The sequence below is a fragment of the Ophidiomyces ophidiicola genome (genome assembly GCF_022830035.1).
Source record: "Ophidiomyces ophidiicola strain CBS 122913 chromosome Unknown scaffold_14, whole genome shotgun sequence".
NCBI classification, from domain to species: domain Eukaryota; kingdom Fungi; phylum Ascomycota; class Eurotiomycetes; order Onygenales; family Onygenaceae; genus Ophidiomyces; species Ophidiomyces ophidiicola.
Genome location: NW_026054654.1, coordinates 411,400 through 430,264, shown reverse-complemented (window position 1 = coordinate 430,264; position 18,865 = coordinate 411,400). Strand labels below are relative to the sequence as shown.

Genomic DNA, 18,865 nt, shown 5'->3' with positions numbered 1-18,865 from the left:
TCGGTCTTTTCCGTTGCTTCTGCACAAGGCCCTAGTTTGGTGTCGTTCATTTGAATCGAGTTTCTCGATTCCCTTCCCACGCTAGCAATGGCTCCGGCTTTGCGCACCCTTCTGTCCTTATGGCTTCTTTCAAGTTCGGCGGCGGCGACCGTCGTTAATACCTGCCCTCCAGAAAAGCAGCTTTTGAAAAATCCGTCATTTGAGGAGCGATATACTGGATGGAGCTTTGGAAGTGGTGGAGGCTCGATCATTTCGGATGGCACATCAAGCATTCCTGATGGATCCTGGTTCTAGTATGTCCAACAATCTCGATGCTCTGAACAAGTGAGACTAATCAGCCTGTAGCCGGAGTCGAGTGAACTATCCTCTTGTCTCACAAGGCTTGAGCCAGATTGTTACCGGTGTAGACACGTCGTCTACTTATCGCCTTTCCCTCGATTGGCGTCTCTCTGGCTGCAGCGTTCCATCAGGGAAAATCTGCTGCGACATGTACTTTTACAACTCCATCGCCTCCTCCCTTACAACCATTGGACATTGGCAATTAGAAATTGACGCTGCCCGTCCTAAAACTGCTTGGAAATCTCAATCAGTGAACTGGAAGCCAAATGCTAAAATGTTCAACCTCCTTGTTACGTGGAGCTGCTCAAGTCCACGAAATGGGGCATATATCGATGTTGACAATATTCGGCTCACTTTGCCGCAACCTCCAAGTTGCTCGATCTCTGCTAGCCCCACTCGCACTTCTACAGATGACTGTAGTGAAACCGATACACCCACTACAACCCCGACTAATACCGTCACCCCTACTACGGGTGCCACAGCAACAACCACACCTAGCGGTACCGCATCCACCGGGACCGCCACGGCTACTGAAACTGACTGCACTGATTCCGTCACTCCAACTGGCACAGTCCCTACAAATACCCCTTCTGGAACTGATTCCACAGCAACAGCACCCACTGGAACTGGGACGGAAACAGATTGCACAGACACCGTCACTCCCACTGGCACTGCTCCAACAAACACTGTCCCTACAGGCACAGATACAAAAGTGACTGACACTGCCACTCCTTCGGGAACCGATGGAACAGCAACAACACCTACAGGCACTGCGACAGAAACTACGCCTACTGGTACTGGTCCCACCGGCACCGATACCGTTACGCCTACTGGAACTGACTCCACGGCAACAACGCCTACTGGAACAGAAACCGACTGCACGGACACTATCACTCCCACTGGGACTCCTACAAATACCCCTACTGGTACTGATGTCACGCCCACCGGGACTGACGTAACAGCAACAACACCCACGGCCACTGCAACAGAAACCGACTGTACAGATAGTGTCACGCCCACTGGTACTGGTCCTACCGGCACTGATACTGTCACCCCTACTGGGACCGACTCCACTGCAACCACACCTACTGGAACAGAAACTGACTGCACGGACACGGTTACCCCTACGGGTACTGCCCCCACCGGTACCGATACTGTCACCCCTACGGGCACCGATTCCACAGCAACACCTACTGGAACTGCCCCTACTGGCACCGATTCTACTGCCACTCCTACTGGAACTGCTCCTACTGGTACCGATTCTACTGTGACACCTACTGGAACTGCTCCTACTGGTACCGATTCCACAGCAACACCTACTGGAACTGCCCCTACTGGCACCGATTCTACTGCCACTCCTACTGGAACTGCCCCTACTGGCACCGATTCTACTGCCACTCCTACTGGAACTGCCCCTACTGGCACCGATTCTACTGCCACTCCTACTGGAACTGCCCCTACTGGCACCGGTTCTACTGTGACACCTACTGGAACTGCCCCTACTGGCACTGATTCCACAGCAACGCCTACTGGTACTGCTCCCACTGGAACAGAAACTGACTGCACGGAAACTGCTACTCCCACCGGCACTGATTCCACAAAAACACCTTCTGGCACCCCAACTGGCACTGATTCTACTGCCAATCCCACTGGTACTGGTCCTACTGGTACTGGCCCTACTGGTACTGGTCCTACTGGTACTGCTCCTACTGGAACAGAAACTGACTGCACGGAAACTGCTACTCCCACCGGCACTGATTCTACAAAAACACCTACTGGCACTCCAACTGGAACTGATCCTACAGGTACTGGTCCTACTGGTACTGGTCCTACTGGTACTGGTCCTACTGGTACTGATTCCACAAAAACACCTTCTGGCACCCCAACTGGCACTGATTCTACTGCCAATCCCACTGGTACTGGTCCTACTGGTACTGGCCCTACTGGTACTGGCCCTACTGGTACTGGCCCTACTGGTACTGATTCCACAAAAACACCTTCTGGCACCCCAACTGGTACTGATTCTACCGTCAATCCTACTGGTACTAGTCCGACGGGCACCACGACACCCAGCGGTACTGGGGCTACCGATACTGTCACGCCCACTGGCACTGGTCCAACAAATACTGTTCCCACGGGCACTGACGGTACTGTAACTAATACTGCTACCCCTACTGGAAGTGGGTCTACCGCAACAACGCCAACTGGCACGGGAGAGACACCCTCGGGTACAGCTAACCCCAGCACCTTGGTGACTAGCATACAATCAGATTCAAGCTCATCTGTCTCGGGCAGTCCCTCTGGGTCTGCTGTTTCTTCTCCGGCCTCCACTACCAACACTCCGTCGGGATCAGTGTCCGTTTCACAGCCAGCACAGTATACCACGTCAACAGTCTATGTGACAACTGAATACACTGTCACAGCATGTCCCTCATCCGTCCGTCAATGCCCTCTGTCACATCGTTCAACATTTGTTGTCACGGAAACAATTGCTGTCACAACAACCGTCTGTCCTATCACTGAAGTGGCACCAACACCCTCTGTTACTTATGTTGGTCCGTCCCCTCCAGGTCAGACGCCTAGTTCTGCTCCTTCTACGCTGGTTCCAGGAAAGCCGGCTCCGCAGTCCTCCAATATTCCTGCCAGCCCATCAGTACCCGTTGTTCCTCAACCAAGCAGCAACCCACATCAGCCCGGCGGCGGCAACCCATCCCAGCCTGGAGGCGTTAACCCATCTCAACCCGGAGGCGGTAACCCGTCCCAGCCCGGAGGCGTTAACCCATCTCAACCCGGAGGCGGTAACCCGTCCCAGCCCGGAGGCGTTAACCCATCTCAACCCGGAGGCGGTAACCCGTCCCAGCCCGGAGGCGTTAACCCATCTCAACCCGGAGGCGGTAACCCGTCCCAGCCCGGAGGCGTTAACCCATCTCAACCCGGAGGCGGTAACCCGTCCCAGCCCGGAGGCAGCAACCCATCTCAACCCGGAGGCGGTAACCCGCCCCAGCCTGGAAATGGCGCCTCACCCTCTGCTAATGCTCCATCGCCGCAAACAACTGTTTCGTCTGTGGTTGTTGTCGTCCCCCAGCCGTCGTCGACTGGCAAGCCTTCCCCGGCTGGCGAAGCCCCATCCGAGTCGACAAACGTGACGCCGGGTCCAACCGACTCACCTGCGCCATTCCAGGGCAAGGCTTCCCGGCCTCGCTGGGCCTCATCCGGCGCCTTGGCTTCTTTTGTGATGATTGTGGCTTTCGTACTTTGAAGTTCTTTTGTAGGCATTTAGATCTGGAAGGTTGCTACATAGCCTAGTGGCGTAATTAATTCTTCTTTTGCCCAGTCCTGTGAAGGACATGCACCCCTTCTTTTCTTGACCATTTCCTATCTGTTTCGCATGAATATATTTTTTCTTAAAATACATACGGTGTTTAACTGATGACAACTCAACTGAGATTTTCCATTACTCTATCTTAGCAATACCCCGTAACCGTGCTGGTCATGTAACTAGATTGTGACATAACAAAAGCGGATGGAGCTTGGGTCCTTGCTTCAGCCCAGTCAAATGCAAAGCCCCATCGGCATATAGTACCGCCGAACCGGCTTATGTAACTAACGATTATTTCTTCCCCTTGCCCCGGCACCCACACCGCCGCGACTCCGAGGAGTGTGGGCGTGAGCCGGTTGTCTATTTAACCGGACTCGTGATTGTTCGGAAGTCATATGTACTCCGTATATAATTTGCTCGCTGTCGAAGCACCTTGACAGCATGCCGAGCCGGCTCAAGTGGGGAACGTGACCATGCGTGCGCAATCCCAAATCCTTTGCCCGCCTTTTCGGCCACATCAGCCTAGCTTCGCTAGTTAGTAGGGCACAGCTTTAAAAAGGCGCTCGCCTAGCAGCTGATGATGACGCTCCCAGCATCTTCCCATCGTCACGGGCTTGGTCTTTTCGTGGGCCAAAACGTGGACTTCTCTTGCTACCACTTTCTCTCTAGCTTCTATCCAGCTCCAAATACCCATTGTTACAATGGAGACGCTGTTTCCGCTCAATCCCCGGTTGCTGGTTGCGATGAGTTCCCTGGAGCTGCTAAATCATTACCGCAGCCTTACTGATAACCTGTCGCCTGAGCAGCATCTTGAAGTCATCGCGCATATCCTCTCTCGGGTCCACGACGGTGCAATTCCTCCATCGATTTTCAGCATTTGGCTGCCCCCCATATTACATCGTTTCCCGCACCTGCTCAGATCTATACTCATTGACAGGTCCTATTTCGTGCGAGCACTAGGCCTGAAGGCTCTGGACCAGGTGCTTAAAAAGACAGCATGGAAAACCAAAGGGTGGGAAGCCATTGGAGGCGCCGCAGGCCTGTCTGAAATATTCCAGGTTGTTGGCGTCACACAAACAAGACGTCTTGCGAAGATTATTGGACGACGGATGCGCGGCAAGAAGGATGCTACTGTGGTTGAAGAGATTGATACTCTTGTCCAGGCTTTGCTGCTTGATCCATCCTTGCTCGCGGTCTCTGATGACCAGGCCCCGAAGAGGCGAATTGCATTTGAAGATGTTGTTTCGCTTCTCAACGCTTGCAGCGACTCATTTCTCTTGAAATTATTCTCCCAGCCTATAGATTCGACATCCCCCATATTCTCGTCCCTAGACAGCCTAGCCGAAGCTAAGCCAAGTATTCTCCGCCAGATAGCTGTTGGTGCATCCAACGCCGATGAGGCCGTGCGGCTAGAGCTGCTTAAACGTTGTCCTATATCGCTTTTCTCCTCTGCAGTACCGTATTCAATTCAGTGCATGTCCAGCTCTCCGGTATCTAGCTCTGCCACTCCAGGATTATGTTTTTGCCTAGATCTCATTCATTCTGTCACCAATGATCCATCTTTCATAGAGGCGGTGCCGAATCGTACGATCCTAGGCTGGGCCGCGGAATCTACCGAAAAAGCCACCGGCAAGAATATTCCCTTTTCCGACATTTTGGAGCTTCTGCAAATTGCCCTAAGAAAGGTAATGAATCGAGATGGGGGCGTGGGTTGGATTCCAGACCCTTTTCCGAGCCAACTGATCTATTATTGCGCTGTTGCTTTCAACCCAGTCATTGACACCTATACAGTCTTGGAACCCAAGCACCGTAGGCGCATTGCTCGTGGAATTCCATTGCCCAGCGCCGAACATCGACCAGACCTAGAGGCGCTGCTTTCATGTTACCTATCAGCCTTTCCGCGAGAAGGAATTGTTCCTGGCAATGTCTGCTCAATTGTTCAGGAAGTGGAAAGCAAGGAATTCACAACCCCCTTTCCACCCTCCGCAAAACTTAGGCTGATTAAACTGTTTTGTCTCCATGCACCCGGTATTCGAATCGATTTGGATGCATGTCCTCCGTGTGAAAAGGATTGGCGGCTGTTCCGATGGGACATCGATTTTATTCACGAGCTTCCAATAGCGGATTCAATATGGCTGTTCGAGAAAATCGAGAGCCTCTCATTAGAAAAGGACACTGTAGTTTCTCCCGAAGAATCTGCTTGGTACCATGGAAAGATACTCGGCGTCAAGTGGGAAGCGGAGAACATGGCTTTGCAGGATGAGTTTCCTATGACGTCTAAACGTAAGAGATCTTTGAGATGTATACCGTGGTCAATGCTAACCAGAAATTTAAAGTTCTCGAAGAAACTAAACAGGCAGCCGAACGTGAGCCTGATCAATATCAGCGATCTAACCTTGTCAAAAGGGCATTTGATATTGCAGTTAAGAGCAAAAATATTCGTTTTCTGAAAGACGTTAGCATATGGACTGGTAGATATCTGCGTGACCCTGTAAGACAAACAACCCTCGACTAGAGCCCTATATATAAAGCTAACTTTTGAAAGTATGTCTGGAATGAAATATATATCTTGCAATGGGGTCTTAAATGCACTCCTTTACTATCTTGCGTCGAAATGCAGTCTAAAGCCCGCCCAACATCCCTCTCTGGTCTTAAGTCACTCGTTTACGAAGCTAATACACTAATTTCATCCCAAATGAATACCACATTAAAAGCTTTGCAGGAACCAGGGTTTACGGGATCATTTGCTGCAGATCCCAGAATATTTTTCACTGACATTGTTGAATCACGTATTGCAGGAATAAAGCAATATAGGAAGGTACGACTTGGCAGCGAAGATGAGTTGGCCGAGATTCTTCTTGGTTCCATGATACCTATAATACTAGAGTACGAAACAGCGGCAGTCACGGAAGGATACCTTGCCATTCACTGGAATTATACTGGCGGTGCTCTTCAAGGGCTAAATTGCCCGATCCCAACACCACGATATGCAATATCATTCATTGATAGATTAGCTCGCAAACGAGAGGATATTTGGGCAGCCCAGCGCCGTTCTAGACATCCAGAAACGGCGATCTTGGACGCTGGTTGGCCAAAAGGCCTACCTGTGCAGTTCCTGTTCCCGTCTGAAGAATGGGCAGCGGCAGCTTTCAGGCATCCCGATGCGGCACCGTACTTGTCAAAGCGCCTCCGGGAGCTCCTATTTTGTGAATCAAAACTCGCACTTACCAAGATTCCACGAAAGACTACCGGAATAGGAGCATTTGTTGATGATTTGACCTTCACGATTGATGCCTACTGTAAGAGTAGCTCCGGAAGTTGCCCGTCTGAAAGGATATTGGAGGTCTGGAATCATTTCTCGTGTGTCCTACCGGTGAATGGTAGGCATATTGGACTCCTAAGAGAGCATCTTTTATCTACGTGCGATTATATGACTTTGAACGTCGAGCCAAGGTCAAATCGCTTCAAGCACAGTACCAGAAAGATTAAGGAAGTGCGGAAAACAATCGACCCACCTGCGCTGTGTTTGCTTCCTAACCTCGAGGATTTAACCGAGGATGGCCCAATGGCATGGGATCCGCAGCCGGAAGATTCAAGGTCCTCTTCTGATATGGAAATGGAGGACGAAATTTCGGCTACGATCTTTGATAGTTGGTTTTCGGCCGAACAGTCTGAGTACGTGGACTTTAATTCCGAGTTTAGGGGGCCATATATAAGGGAGCAGGATCTCGATACGGAGTCGGGATGTAATCCGTTAAAGATATGGGCCCCGAATTGTGACGTGCGCGGGTTGCCGTTACCTAACAAAGAGGCAATTATTGTGTCCGCATTGTTATACCTGGACACCTTCACTGGCGAGTCTTCGAACATTCTCTCTCAGCAGTTTCCCAAAAGCTCCCGATTTCCCCGTTACCCGAGTTTGTTTTTAGACTATGGCTTCCTTTCTACTATTTCTGATGTGCAGGATGCTGCAGACACTGCAGTGAGAGCTCTGCGACAGCTCAAGAATATCGTTCCACCTAGGATCGTACAAAAATTAGTGACTTCATTGCTCCAAAGGCTGCCAAAGCTGGCAACGAAATCCAGCTTCTGGATTTATCAGTCAACGACTTTCAAGCTTCTTAGCCTTTTAACTGAAATGGACCAGCCAGGCATGGCAATCGACCCCAGTCTCTCTGCAGTCAAGAATTTTCCAGGAATGTCCCAGTGGCATCGAAGGTCAATACCCGTAAGACTTGTTCGAAACTTAGACCATAACGTCGTGGAGAGCTGGTTAACAGACTTTGCTACTTTTGTCGTTAATTCTCTCGAGGGACAAAGGGACAAACTCCAAGATGAAGAGTTCGATGGACCGGACGAATGTGCATCTCCTGCTGAACTTGCAAATCCAGTCAGTGGAAAGGTGCGCCGCGTGAAAATTACGACAGTCAAACTACTTACGATGCGCATTTCAGAGAGCGGCCAATTTACAAGCAAGACTTGCCTCCGTATCTTGGAATCGTTATTCCGTGTGGCTAGTCATATGTCTGTACGAAGTGTAGTTGTCTTCGCTTTGCTTGCACTTGTGAAAAAAAGTGTGGGTTTGGATGGCATTCCGTCCGCTGAGATATACTCTGCTATCACATCCTTGTATCCTGCAGTCGCTGGACCCAGCGAGAGAGTAATAATGAGCGAGGCAGATTGGGTGAGCGTGGAGATCGGTGGCCCTTTGCCAGAAGTTGATGACTTGCGGTCACTTTTAAACGTGCTGGTCTGGGATGCGCGCAATAGCATTCCGGAGAATATGCACGAGCACTATGTCAAGAGTGTCGTGTTGCCACTTCTGGATGAATCCACGAGGCAGCATAAACGTTGGATGCGCCTATTCCTCAATAGAGCCGGAATTCCGACAGAGTCGATCCCAATATCCAACTTTGGCCCGTTTGATAGCGATGTGGAGAGCACCGTGCTCAATGGCTGGGTCAAGTATCTTCCAAAGGAGTATCTTCTTCGCCATCGCGCATGGTCCCTTCGATACCTGGACATTTGCAAAGTCAGTCACGTTAAGGATTTGCTGTATGCTCGGGATCCGAAATGGATTGACACCAGTGCTGGCAAGCATTGGGCCAGATTTATTGAAGCTAATAAGCAATATCGAGCTTTTGGGGCGACATTCCAGAGCCTTGTCACGTCTGAGATTTATTCGAAGGTGCAGGGCGGTATAACGCGCCAGGATGCAGCTCTTGAATACTGCAAACGAGCTGCAATCGTTCTTCGGAATCCGATTAAGCTAAATTCGCGAGGCCAGCCTTTCTGGTCTCTTAGTCCGATCCTGTCTGCCATTAGCTCGCTTTTCCCAAATAAGTGCTCCTTAGCTACGGCTGCACGAGAAAACCACGCCCAGTTCATAGTCAGTCAGATTGCTCGCGATGTTGATAGTCTACGCACACCATCATGGTGTTCCGACCCCCATCGCACGCCCCCTGTGTTGCCATCTCGGCTCGACCTCCAGGCGCTGTTACTCCCTTTGCCACATCTTCACAACTCGTCAGCTGAGAAATACGATAATTTTACTCGCCATGTTCTTGAACTAATGACGGAATGCCTGGCATCACCGTCATCGTTTGGACAGCTTGAGACACTTAAGAAAGCAATGCGGTTCGTTGCCGCCGGCGATGCAATCCACTGCGCCGTGCGAATCGGCCGGGGTGAATGCTGCGAGTATGGCACTCCTTCTGGGACTTCTAGGGTATTGCTTTCAAGGGCACTCTTGAGCCAGGCGGGGAATGCGGATGTGAGTCGCAGCGGAGAAGCGAAAGCCATGCTGGAGGAGTGGGCGAATTGCCCTGATGAGTGGACGCGAACATGTGCGTATGAATTGGGAGACGCGTGTGGAGTGCTGGGTGTAGGGTTTGAGCAGTTGCAGAGCATGGAGTTCTAGGATCTTTTTTTATAGAATGCGGAGCGTGATCGAGCCAATAATACGAGATGTGTTTGCCTTGCCGCTCCCCCAGAGTGACAGCTTGGTACGGAGTAAGCCTCGCCCCTGGCGCCTACGCGGCGGAGGCCTATTTTAGCGCAGACTTGCCCGGGCCGGGCACCCCCGAGACGCCCCCCGGCCGCCCCTAAACTGCAGGCGGCCTGGCGCCGAGACCGGCCGGTCAGGTGACTGTGGCCCGTGCACGCGCCCCCCCCGCCGTGTCGCGTGAGGAAGCCGCCACCCGCGACAGCAACTGTCCCGCAACGCCAACGACGATGTCGACACGCCACCTCCCGCTCCCTCGACGTGCTGCAGGCTCTGTTCCTGGCCGCCAGCGACCGCCAATCCCTGCGCATCTCTGTGTCTTCGGATAGCACGCAGCCAGCTAACGGTTCGATCCGCTCTCCGTCGTGGTGGGATACACAGAGCTACTTCTCAGATTCTGTGCTCTTCTCTTTCGGTTTTTTGGGTTCTGCCAACACCCTTTTCTCTGTCGTCATGGCATCGCAGCCGCAGAAGGCCGCCGCTCACGGCTTCTCTGATTCGCCTTCCAATACTAGGACAGAACCTTCGCTAAACGACCGCTTTTTTCGATATTTCCAACAGGAGATTATCGGTATGGTTGATATTTCACAGCCTTCGCGGGCTCTGTGCAGCTAATATATGTGCTACCCACTGCAGCACTGCAGGGGCAGATGGGGCGTCTTGCTGATACCTCCACGGCTGGAGGAGAAAGCAAAGATGCGATCGACCACTGTCTCGCTGGAATTGCGAGGTTGTCGAGTGAAGTGCAAGATGCATCTAGCTACCTACCTCCCTATGACCAACGGGTCTATGCTGAAGTATGTTCTTGAGCAAAATAAACCAAGTTTTGTTCGCATATCAGAACCATTCCTTTCATTTAGCTTGCTTTCTCCCATTTATTTCCGTCTTCTTACACTGTTTAGGCTATCAAAGCTCTGCAGGAGAAACTTGCAGAGACGAGGGCAGCTATCGCTCCTCGACAAAAGTTCTCCTTCAAGACCGCCCGCAAGAATCGTTCTGCGGTATCTCTCGCTGACGTGGCTGAGCTTGATGCTGCGGGCCGTCGGCATATTCCCGGTTACCAATCCGGGGGGTCATCTGCAGAGTCGTCTGTGACCCCGAATCCAGTTCAGTCTTCTTTGGGGAGTGATAACTGCAAAGTTGAATCATCTAATATTGATGCCGGCGGCAAAGCATCTACTCCGTCAGAACCTCGTCGACGGATAGAGGACGGGCATTTTATGCCAAAAGAAGGAATCAAACCAATAGTAGTTCATTCTAAGTCTAATGCTCTCTATGTCTTGCCTGCAATCACAGCTCAACCGACTATTCCTGCTTCAATTACCTCCATACGGAGCTCTCTGGTCGATATGACCACAGGGCAGCCATTTGCTGTGATTTCTTTGAGAGATGTCACATCCAGCTTGATTCTATGTGGGGAAATCAATGGCGCGGCACATGTCACAGGAGTAAGAAATTCTGTGATTTTAGTATCTTGTCATCAGTTCAGAATGCATGATTGCGCCGATGTTGATGTGTATCTTGGCTGTTCGAGCACTCCTATCATCGAAGGATGCAATGATATCCGCTTCACTCACATGCCAGCGCCCTGTGTAAGTTGGCGGACTTATTCTTTTCCCTTAGCGTATTGTTGTACCTGTCATCTGACAAGAATGGACCTAGCTTTCAACAGGAAACCAGCTTACCTCCAGAGACGCTTGGGCCCACGTCGACGATTTTTCCTGGCTAAAATACGAGCGAAGCCCGAACTGGAGGATGTTGGATGAAGCCGAACTCCTACCCGATAGTGTCTGGTCAAGAATCTACCACTATGAAACCAATTGGCCGCTGGAAAAGATTTTGAAAATCTCGCGGCGACTTCCTGACGATGCTTTGGGATAGAACAGAGCTTATTTGGCTATCGAACCGTCTTGCGGCGGTTAAACATCTTTTTGCAAGACTCGTGTTCAAGATCCTAATATTATTTTAGGGCTTTTGTTCTTGAATTCTTTGGCTTAGAAGTCAAATTAAAGTACATTGGCACTAATAGGGTGTATTTAATACTGAATGGAACTAAATATGACATATGTGTAAAATCTAAAGTTAGAAGGAATTTTCTATTATGATGGGTAGGGTGCATATTCATAGATGTCAAGGGCGCTTCGGTATCGCTCATAAATCATTCAAACATTGAATCGAATCATACAATCAACGTAAAGCACAAAGGTATATTTTACCTATTCCGCAAATCCACCGTCTCGAACTCCAGCCCTTTAGCCTCAAAAACATGCCCTGGCCTTAAAGCATCTGTGTAAATATCCATCTCTCCATGTGGATGAAACAGCCCCTTCTGGGTACAAGCCAGCACAGTTTTCAGCCCCGGTGGATCCGTTAACCGAAACACCCCCCAGTCAGGCGTCTTGCTTGGAGCGCAAACGATAGCTATACTCTCAGCAAGCATAACCTGGTATCCAGACTGAGTGTGCAAGTCACGCGAGCTCATAAAACACGTCTGCGTGGGATGCGTGTGGATCCAGCCCAGCACCATCAGATCCTCTCTGTCGCAGTACTCGAAGACAGCGGCTTCGTTGATCATCTCGCAAGTGTCCGGCGTGGACTCTTGTTCGGGGATGAGCAGCTTGGAGATGAAGAAGGCATTGGAGATGAGGGAGCCGCAGAGGATACCGCAGGTCTCGAGGTTCTTGAGGGTGTTTGAGCGGGCGACTTTGAGGAATTGGGTGCGGAGGTCGGGCGAGATAAATATTGTGCGGAGCGGGGTGCCGTTCTCGAGATAGGAGGAGGGTTTGAATGTGAATGTCGAGGGTTGAAGGTCGGAAGAAGGGCTGGGGGCGTTTTTCTGATGGGTAGATTCTGGCGAGAGGGAGTTTGGAGGGCCAGGCGAGATCTTTTCAGGTATGGGAGGGGCGGAGGGTTCTTGGATAGATTCGATTATTTTAGCAGGGCGGGCTGGAGGGCGTACTGCAACTGGTTCTAGTAGACGCTTCTGGGGGATAGGTGGCACTGTCTCCGTAATGCTAAAGGCACTCTGTTCTGGAACGGCTGGGTATTTATATGTGATTGGGTCATTCAGCCCGGATCGGCGAGATGATGCCGGGCGCTCGTTCTGCGCCTGAGGAGGCACATTCGAGGCTCCTATATAGGAATTGTCCGTCCCAACCCTAGCTCGTATTTCCTGGAGCCGTCTCGCAAGGTCGTCTCCAGCGCCATCGTGATCCGGAACAAATGAATTTTCGTGTGTCTTCTGAGTTTGATATCCCTCATTTAAGAAATAATGACCCAGTTTTGCTGCTGCTCGACGTCTGAGCTCCTTCTGAGCAAGTTTGACGGCGAGTTCTTTGTTCTCTGCCGCCGCGATGGGCTTCGGTCGCCCAGCAATAGCGGGGTCAAGCACCTCGGGGGTGCGCCCTACGGTGGGCGCACCGCTGTCTAGCTGTGAAGCGACATTTCTATCCTGGAGACTCTGCACGTATCGCTCATATCGCTTGTTTATCCGCGGCTTCAGAACTTCCAAGATCTTCAGCGAATTCTGCACTTCGCGCTGGGCTTCGGCGAGCGGTCTTCGGTTTTCCGGCTCTCGCGCCTGAGGGTGTCTGATGAGATTCACTAGCACCAGTTGTGCATGCCTGAAGAGGAGCAGGTATGCTTGTTGGTCGTTTCCTTCGCGCTCGTAGATCGCAGCCTAGACAAGCCTGGAGTGAGTATCGACAGCTGTGGGCATGATAGCAATCAAAACTCACCTCCTTTGTAAGCGACAGCGCGGTTCTCAGCCAGTATTGCAGCTTGACGGTCGGGTCGTAGTCATACTCGGCGGCCTGACGAGCAATGTCGGCAACACTGAGGGGTGGGATCATGACGCCCGCCGAGGAATCAAATCCGCGTGTTCTCAGCAATTCAGGTCAGGCTTCATTGGCGATCAAACGCATGAGTCAAAGACATGGATATCGAGGTGGTGGTTCTCTGCACGGCAGCTCTCAAGGTTGTTTCGCCGCTGACGATGAGATGAGAAGCAGGCAGCAGCATTAAGCATGTAGTTCGATGCCGCGCCTAGATGTCTTCCGGTGCGAATCGGTGGAGACGTTGGGTGCCTGCGCGGCGTGTTCGTCATTGTAACTAGAAACTCCCGCTAGTTGACTACATGGCAAACTCGATTTCCTTTTACGTCTAGAAGTCGAGACATGACATCCTCTCCACAGCCACTCTCACTCTTAACGTTCGCGTGTAGGACTTGATGCTGCCGGCATGCTGCGTAACTAGATCTCAGTTATAATCCCGCGTTCTGTTTTTGTTCTTTCGTGCCACGTCCCAATGCGCCGTTATCCCGCGCCAAAACGCATTCATCTTGGACGGACATCTGTCCGCTACTATTATCCGTCACCTGTGCTCTCCGAGGGCAAGCGGGATCCCCATTCCATCCACATCAATAGCGAGAAGCTCTGCGGTGAGTAGGCCTACCAAGGACGTCAAGGTACGCCTTTCCTGCCAGGTGGTGTCTAGTGTTCCTGACGCTTGAGTTGCTAGATGACCTCCTCAAGAGACTTGCGCCGTCGTTCCAAAACAGCAGCCCGATCGATATTGTTGACTTATACCCCGGAACTGGCCTCTGGTCTAGGAAAGTACACGATTTTTTGAAACCACGACGCCATATCTTTCTGGAGCCATGCCTACAAGATTACAAGCCCTATCTCCAGCCACTCGTCAAGTCCGGCTCGACCTACAAGCTTCTACCTTGGGACCCGTTGGATGTAGCGTCATTGGCAAAGTTGTTCTCCAAGGGCCATCTCCCGGAGCAAACTCGGCGCGAACTGGGCCCTCAGGGAGCTTGTCAGCTCAATCCGTCTCTGCTGGTCCTAGCAAACCTGACCCGCCATCGCCAGAACTATTCAAATAGATTCTCTCTTTTCCTTCGATTCCTCGAGGCATATTTCAACCAAACAATCCTTCACCAGTATGGGCTCGTGCGTATCATCATGATATTTGGTCCGAAGGATGCGGCGATGGTGCTTCCAAGGACCGTATTTGGCCGTCGACGACTAAGTGTGATCGCAGATGCCGCAGGAGCAGATATCATTCAGCTTACTGGTGACACACTCGAGTCAAATCAGGCAGCAATAAAGGGCCAGGGTCTGTGGGAGGAATGTAGCAAGGCCGTTGCCGCCCGCGCGAGTCATGCTGGGGTATCGACTCCTCGTCGTCGCGCAGTTGCTCCCCTAGAACTCGCGCCCATACCACTCACGATGATTGCTGCAAAAGAGATCAAGTATTTCCCACGGCCTAAACACGACTGGCATGACAAGTACCTGGAGTTTGTCAAGGAGTATGAGAAACATCTCAAGCGTGATCCTACCGCCAGGTCTCTCCCAGACCCTGAAAGGTCTCAGCGTTTCCTCTTATATCGAAAGCGACTTCTCCTCGAAAACCGGCAGATGCCCCTTGTCAAAGAAGCTTCTGAGATCCTTCTCGCCATCGACAAGATCCAAATTGAGTTGCGCGCCCTGATGCGTTCAGGGAGGCCCTACCCGCCTCGAACGACCACCCTTGTCTCCGAGATGGCTAGTTTGACCTCCAAATACCAAGACGCCTGCAAACAGCTCACCCCACTCCATAAATCCCATGCGGTGCAACGCTTCCAAGAGACTCATGCTTTCCATACTAGCAATGTCTCTCCCACCACTGGCGACAGGACTCCCCTATTGTGCTGGGACCGCCGGCCTTTCGAACCTCTGCGTGTCCGACCGCAAGAATTCAAGCCCCCCGTCGTGTGCAGCATTGTTGACTTCCGCCCTAACCCCTCTTCTTTCATGCTCCGGGAACTCGCCACGATCGGCGCGTCGAACCAGCCCCGTGATACGTACCATAACCTCCTCGTCGCCTTCCATCACGTTGTACGGATAATATCTCGGGGTGCCGCCAAGGCAGCTGACAAGGCGCTGCTGCGACCATTGTTTCCAGGACGGTCCATGGCAGAGCTGGTCGCGGCGGTCCCGTCGCTGGAGGTATTTGCGAAGGTTTCGGCAAGGTATAATGGGGCGGAAACATTGGAGAACCTGACGCTAGAGTACGGAGAGGATTGTTTGGCGGATACAACTCTACGCATCTTGCCGGTGCATGTGCTTTGGGATATTGCACTGGAGTGGAACAAGTGGCCCTTGAGGCCGGTCGAGGCGCCAGACTTGTGGAAGCTGCTTGGCGGCAAACCCATAGACCAGATAGAAGCGACGTTTAAACGGAAGCTTTGAAGCAGCCGTCTTTGCTTCATCCTTCCTGCGCTTCCCCGTGAAATTATCCCTTGTTCGCAGGGCGGGGACCCTACTATTCCACCGGCTTCTCATATCATTAAGGTTGATCTTGGAAACCGTCCCAGGCCGTCTGTTTAAGTTCAAAATATTTTCCGAGCCGCCAAACCGGCCTGCCGAGAGTAAAATTGTAACGTGATCGCCACTCTCGCTCCCTCCGTATGCCGGGCTGCCGCATCCGCGGTTGATCTTCAGGCAAACCTTGTGAGCAAGATAGTTAAGTAACTTGCGATCTATCAACCGAGACCCTCAGCTGTTCGAATACGACGACGGCCACGGCGACGACCACCACCACTAATGCTGCTACGATGGGGTAACAATGCAGCTTAACGGCCATCGCGTGATTGTGCGAACAGGAGACACGTGGGACAGCAAGAATCCTTCCAGAAGTCCCTGCATTGATGTTTATTCTTTGCCCCGGCTAGCGACGACCAGCAGGGTTGCCTCTCTTGCGATGCAGATCGACAATGGACCCTCATCGCCTCACAAATGCCGCGGCCGCACGAAATAGGATTTTGCCAACAGCAATCTGTAACCAGGAGACGATGTTGGCGCTGCCACTTATTAGAATTGATTCCCCCGATACCCAAGCCCTTTAGCATTATTCCCCTAACACACTGTTTCGCGGGGCGCGGCTGAGAAGTCAACTCAAGGCGCATCTCATTATTAGCCAACTAACTAATTAACGACATGCGCCACTCGAATATGCCCCCCACGGCCTTCCCTGCTTGCCCCAGCAAAGGGTTGGAGCCAACGATTGCCAGACCAATCAGTGTCTCCCCCTTCGTGCTATCTATGGAGCACCGTAGCCTGTGTTCTGGACGTGGGCCCTGCATCACCTCCACATACAATATGATTTCGAGATACACACTACTACTCCTGAGTAAGAGAAGCATGCCCTGAGCACGCTGGGTGGGGAGAAACCGCGCCACAGAGATCATACAACACGGCCCACGCCAGTAGTTCTGCACCCCATGAAATTTCCTGATCGCAATACTAATAAATGAAACCCAGATCCTTCATCTTGGCCTACCAAAAGCGGACTACAAGACCTAGCTAAGGCCGGTGCTAGTTAGGCAGTTCTCGCGATACCTATCGCTGTGGAGAAGCAGTCTTCATGCCAGCCCAGACATGGATATTTTGATGTAACTATGTTGCGGAGTAAACATGGGCCCTAACGGAAGAAGCCCATTTAGGGGTCTGGTTGGCAAACATATAAAGGCAGGCCAGAGGGCGCCTCCAGGTCGAGGAATTCACCAGACTTCTCAACCCATCAGACTTCCCCTTCTCACCTTCTCAGTCCCTCCGTGTCGAAAATGGTCAACCCGCTTGCCCTCGCGGCCACTCTCGCGCTGCCAGCTGTCTCCATGGCTGCAGCAGTTCCCACCGAGGATCTCAGCTCGGACCGCATTATCGGCGGACAGCCAGCACGCCCGGGTCAATTCCCAGCCACGCTGACCATTCTCAGAAACGGTAGACACTATTGTGGCGCTACTTTGGTTGGCCGTCATTTGGCTGTCACGGCAGCTCACTGTCTTGATGAAGGCTACTCTGGCATGTCTGTTCGCGCCGGATCTATTGTATGTTAGCCCGTCCTACCCTCGACCTTACCTGGGGGGGGTGTAAAAAAGTAAACAATTATTCACTTTTTCTGGTTTAGTATCCGACTTCCGGCGGGGTGGAGTCTCGAGTTCGAAGCGTTCGCCAGCACCCAAATTACAGGGCACACCTCAAGAATCATGACTTCGATATTGCCCTGTTGTACTTGCAGGACCCTATTGACGCAGGCGGCAACATCGCCTACGCCCCTTTGCCATCACCGGGAAGTGACCCTTCCGGCAGGGGAACAGCAGCAGGCTGGTACGTTCATACACATTCCGTCTTGGCGCAGATTCCTCTACCCGGAATTTATCTAGCGAGCTTCATGCTAAGTCTTTCTTTTTTTTTCGAAACAAACAGGGGACATACTGCTTGGCAGGGCCAAAACTCCGATGTCTTGCGCCACGTCACGGTCCCCATCACCAATCGCCAGACGTGCAGAGCCAAACATTCTTCCCTCGGACTCGAGATCACAAACAACATGGTCTGTGCTGGTGGACAGGGCAAGGACGCCTGCCAAAATGACAGCGGCGGTCCATTCTACCAGACTGGAAGCAATACTTTGATTGGAGTTGTGTCGTTCGGAGAGAAATGCGCCACCGAGTATGGAGGAGTGTACGCGAGAGTTTCGAACTTCGTCGATTGGATCAAACAGAACGCGTAGTTGGCCGTGGCCCAGCCATAGCGAGGCGCCTTTCTTACCTTTCTTTCTGGCACCTGAGAGCTAGCCTACGCTCTGGATAGCTATCCGTGGGGCTATTTACGTATGTACATACAGTTTACATTATTGATTACGCCGTCTCCAAGGGGTGACGGCAGTATATATATAAATACAACCGCCTAGCAGGCTAAAAATACCAAATTGCGATACGTTCGAAACGAAAGTAGTGGTGTAGAAACATGAATTCATCAAACACGGAGCCCGATCACGGCGCCATCCCACCCAAGCATTTAAGATGGAATCGGCACGCAAAATCTCCACAAATCCTGGCCCCACGCGGGAAACGATGAAACACAGCCGATACGAACGGGCAAATCACAAGGGAAAAAAAAAAAAAAAAAGAGTTGGGCGCCTCACGGCCGATTTGCCCTTGCCAGCACAATTTTCCGGGCCAGCAGGACGTCCAACGGCAATTTCGGCCGGAGCAACAGATGCCGTGGCGCCAGCATGAGCGGCTGCCGCTGCCTCCACCCAGGCGACAAAGGAGACTCGGCCGGCATAGTAAACGGACACAGGTCCAGCATGGGCCGCGGGAGCACCAGCGGCGGCGCGGGCGGCGGCAGCCCCAGCACCTTCACACACCGGGCGTC

At 51.9% G+C, this 18,865-nt stretch overlaps 6 protein-coding genes across 6 annotated transcripts; 5 read left to right on the top strand and 1 right to left on the bottom strand.

Annotated features, from left to right (window-relative positions):
- Positions 1–87: 87 nt before the first annotated feature.
- LOZ57_003943 (uncharacterized protein) lies at positions 88–3,598 on the top strand (the record flags this gene model as incomplete). The annotated part of the gene is made up of 2 exons (XM_049252990.1): positions 88–287; positions 346–3,598. 2 exons carry the CDS (start codon positions 88–90, stop codon positions 3,596–3,598), a joined length of 3,453 nt encoding a protein of 1,150 aa, XP_049108159.1.
- A 761-nt stretch (positions 3,599–4,359) lies between these two features.
- Positions 4,360–9,578, top strand: LOZ57_003942 (uncharacterized protein; the record flags this gene model as incomplete). Its single annotated transcript, XM_049252989.1, has 3 exons — positions 4,360–5,941; positions 5,995–6,149; positions 6,204–9,578. The coding sequence occupies 3 exons, from the start codon at positions 4,360–4,362 to the stop codon at positions 9,576–9,578; spliced, it is 5,112 nt and encodes a 1,703-aa protein (XP_049108158.1).
- A 537-nt stretch (positions 9,579–10,115) lies between these two features.
- On the top strand, positions 10,116–11,543 carry LOZ57_003941 (uncharacterized protein; the record flags this gene model as incomplete). Its single annotated transcript, XM_049252988.1, has 4 exons — positions 10,116–10,233; positions 10,299–10,459; positions 10,565–11,254; positions 11,325–11,543. 4 exons carry the CDS (start codon positions 10,116–10,118, stop codon positions 11,541–11,543), a joined length of 1,188 nt encoding a protein of 395 aa, XP_049108157.1.
- A 331-nt stretch (positions 11,544–11,874) lies between these two features.
- On the bottom strand, positions 11,875–13,513 carry LOZ57_003940 (uncharacterized protein; the record flags this gene model as incomplete). Its single annotated transcript, XM_049252987.1, has 2 exons — positions 11,875–13,341; positions 13,400–13,513. 2 exons carry the CDS (start codon positions 13,511–13,513, stop codon positions 11,875–11,877), a joined length of 1,581 nt encoding a protein of 526 aa, XP_049108156.1.
- Positions 13,514–13,967: 454 nt separating this feature from the next.
- Positions 13,968–15,898, top strand: LOZ57_003939 (uncharacterized protein; the record flags this gene model as incomplete). Its single annotated transcript, XM_049252986.1, has 2 exons — positions 13,968–14,100; positions 14,181–15,898. 2 exons carry the CDS (start codon positions 13,968–13,970, stop codon positions 15,896–15,898), a joined length of 1,851 nt encoding a protein of 616 aa, XP_049108155.1.
- Positions 15,899–17,271: 1,373 nt separating this feature from the next.
- LOZ57_003938 (uncharacterized protein) lies at positions 17,272–18,218 on the top strand (the record flags this gene model as incomplete). The annotated part of the gene is made up of 2 exons (XM_049252985.1): positions 17,272–17,535; positions 17,616–18,218. The coding sequence occupies 2 exons, from the start codon at positions 17,272–17,274 to the stop codon at positions 18,216–18,218; spliced, it is 867 nt and encodes a 288-aa protein (XP_049108154.1).
- Between the last annotated feature and the right edge of the window lie 647 nt (positions 18,219–18,865).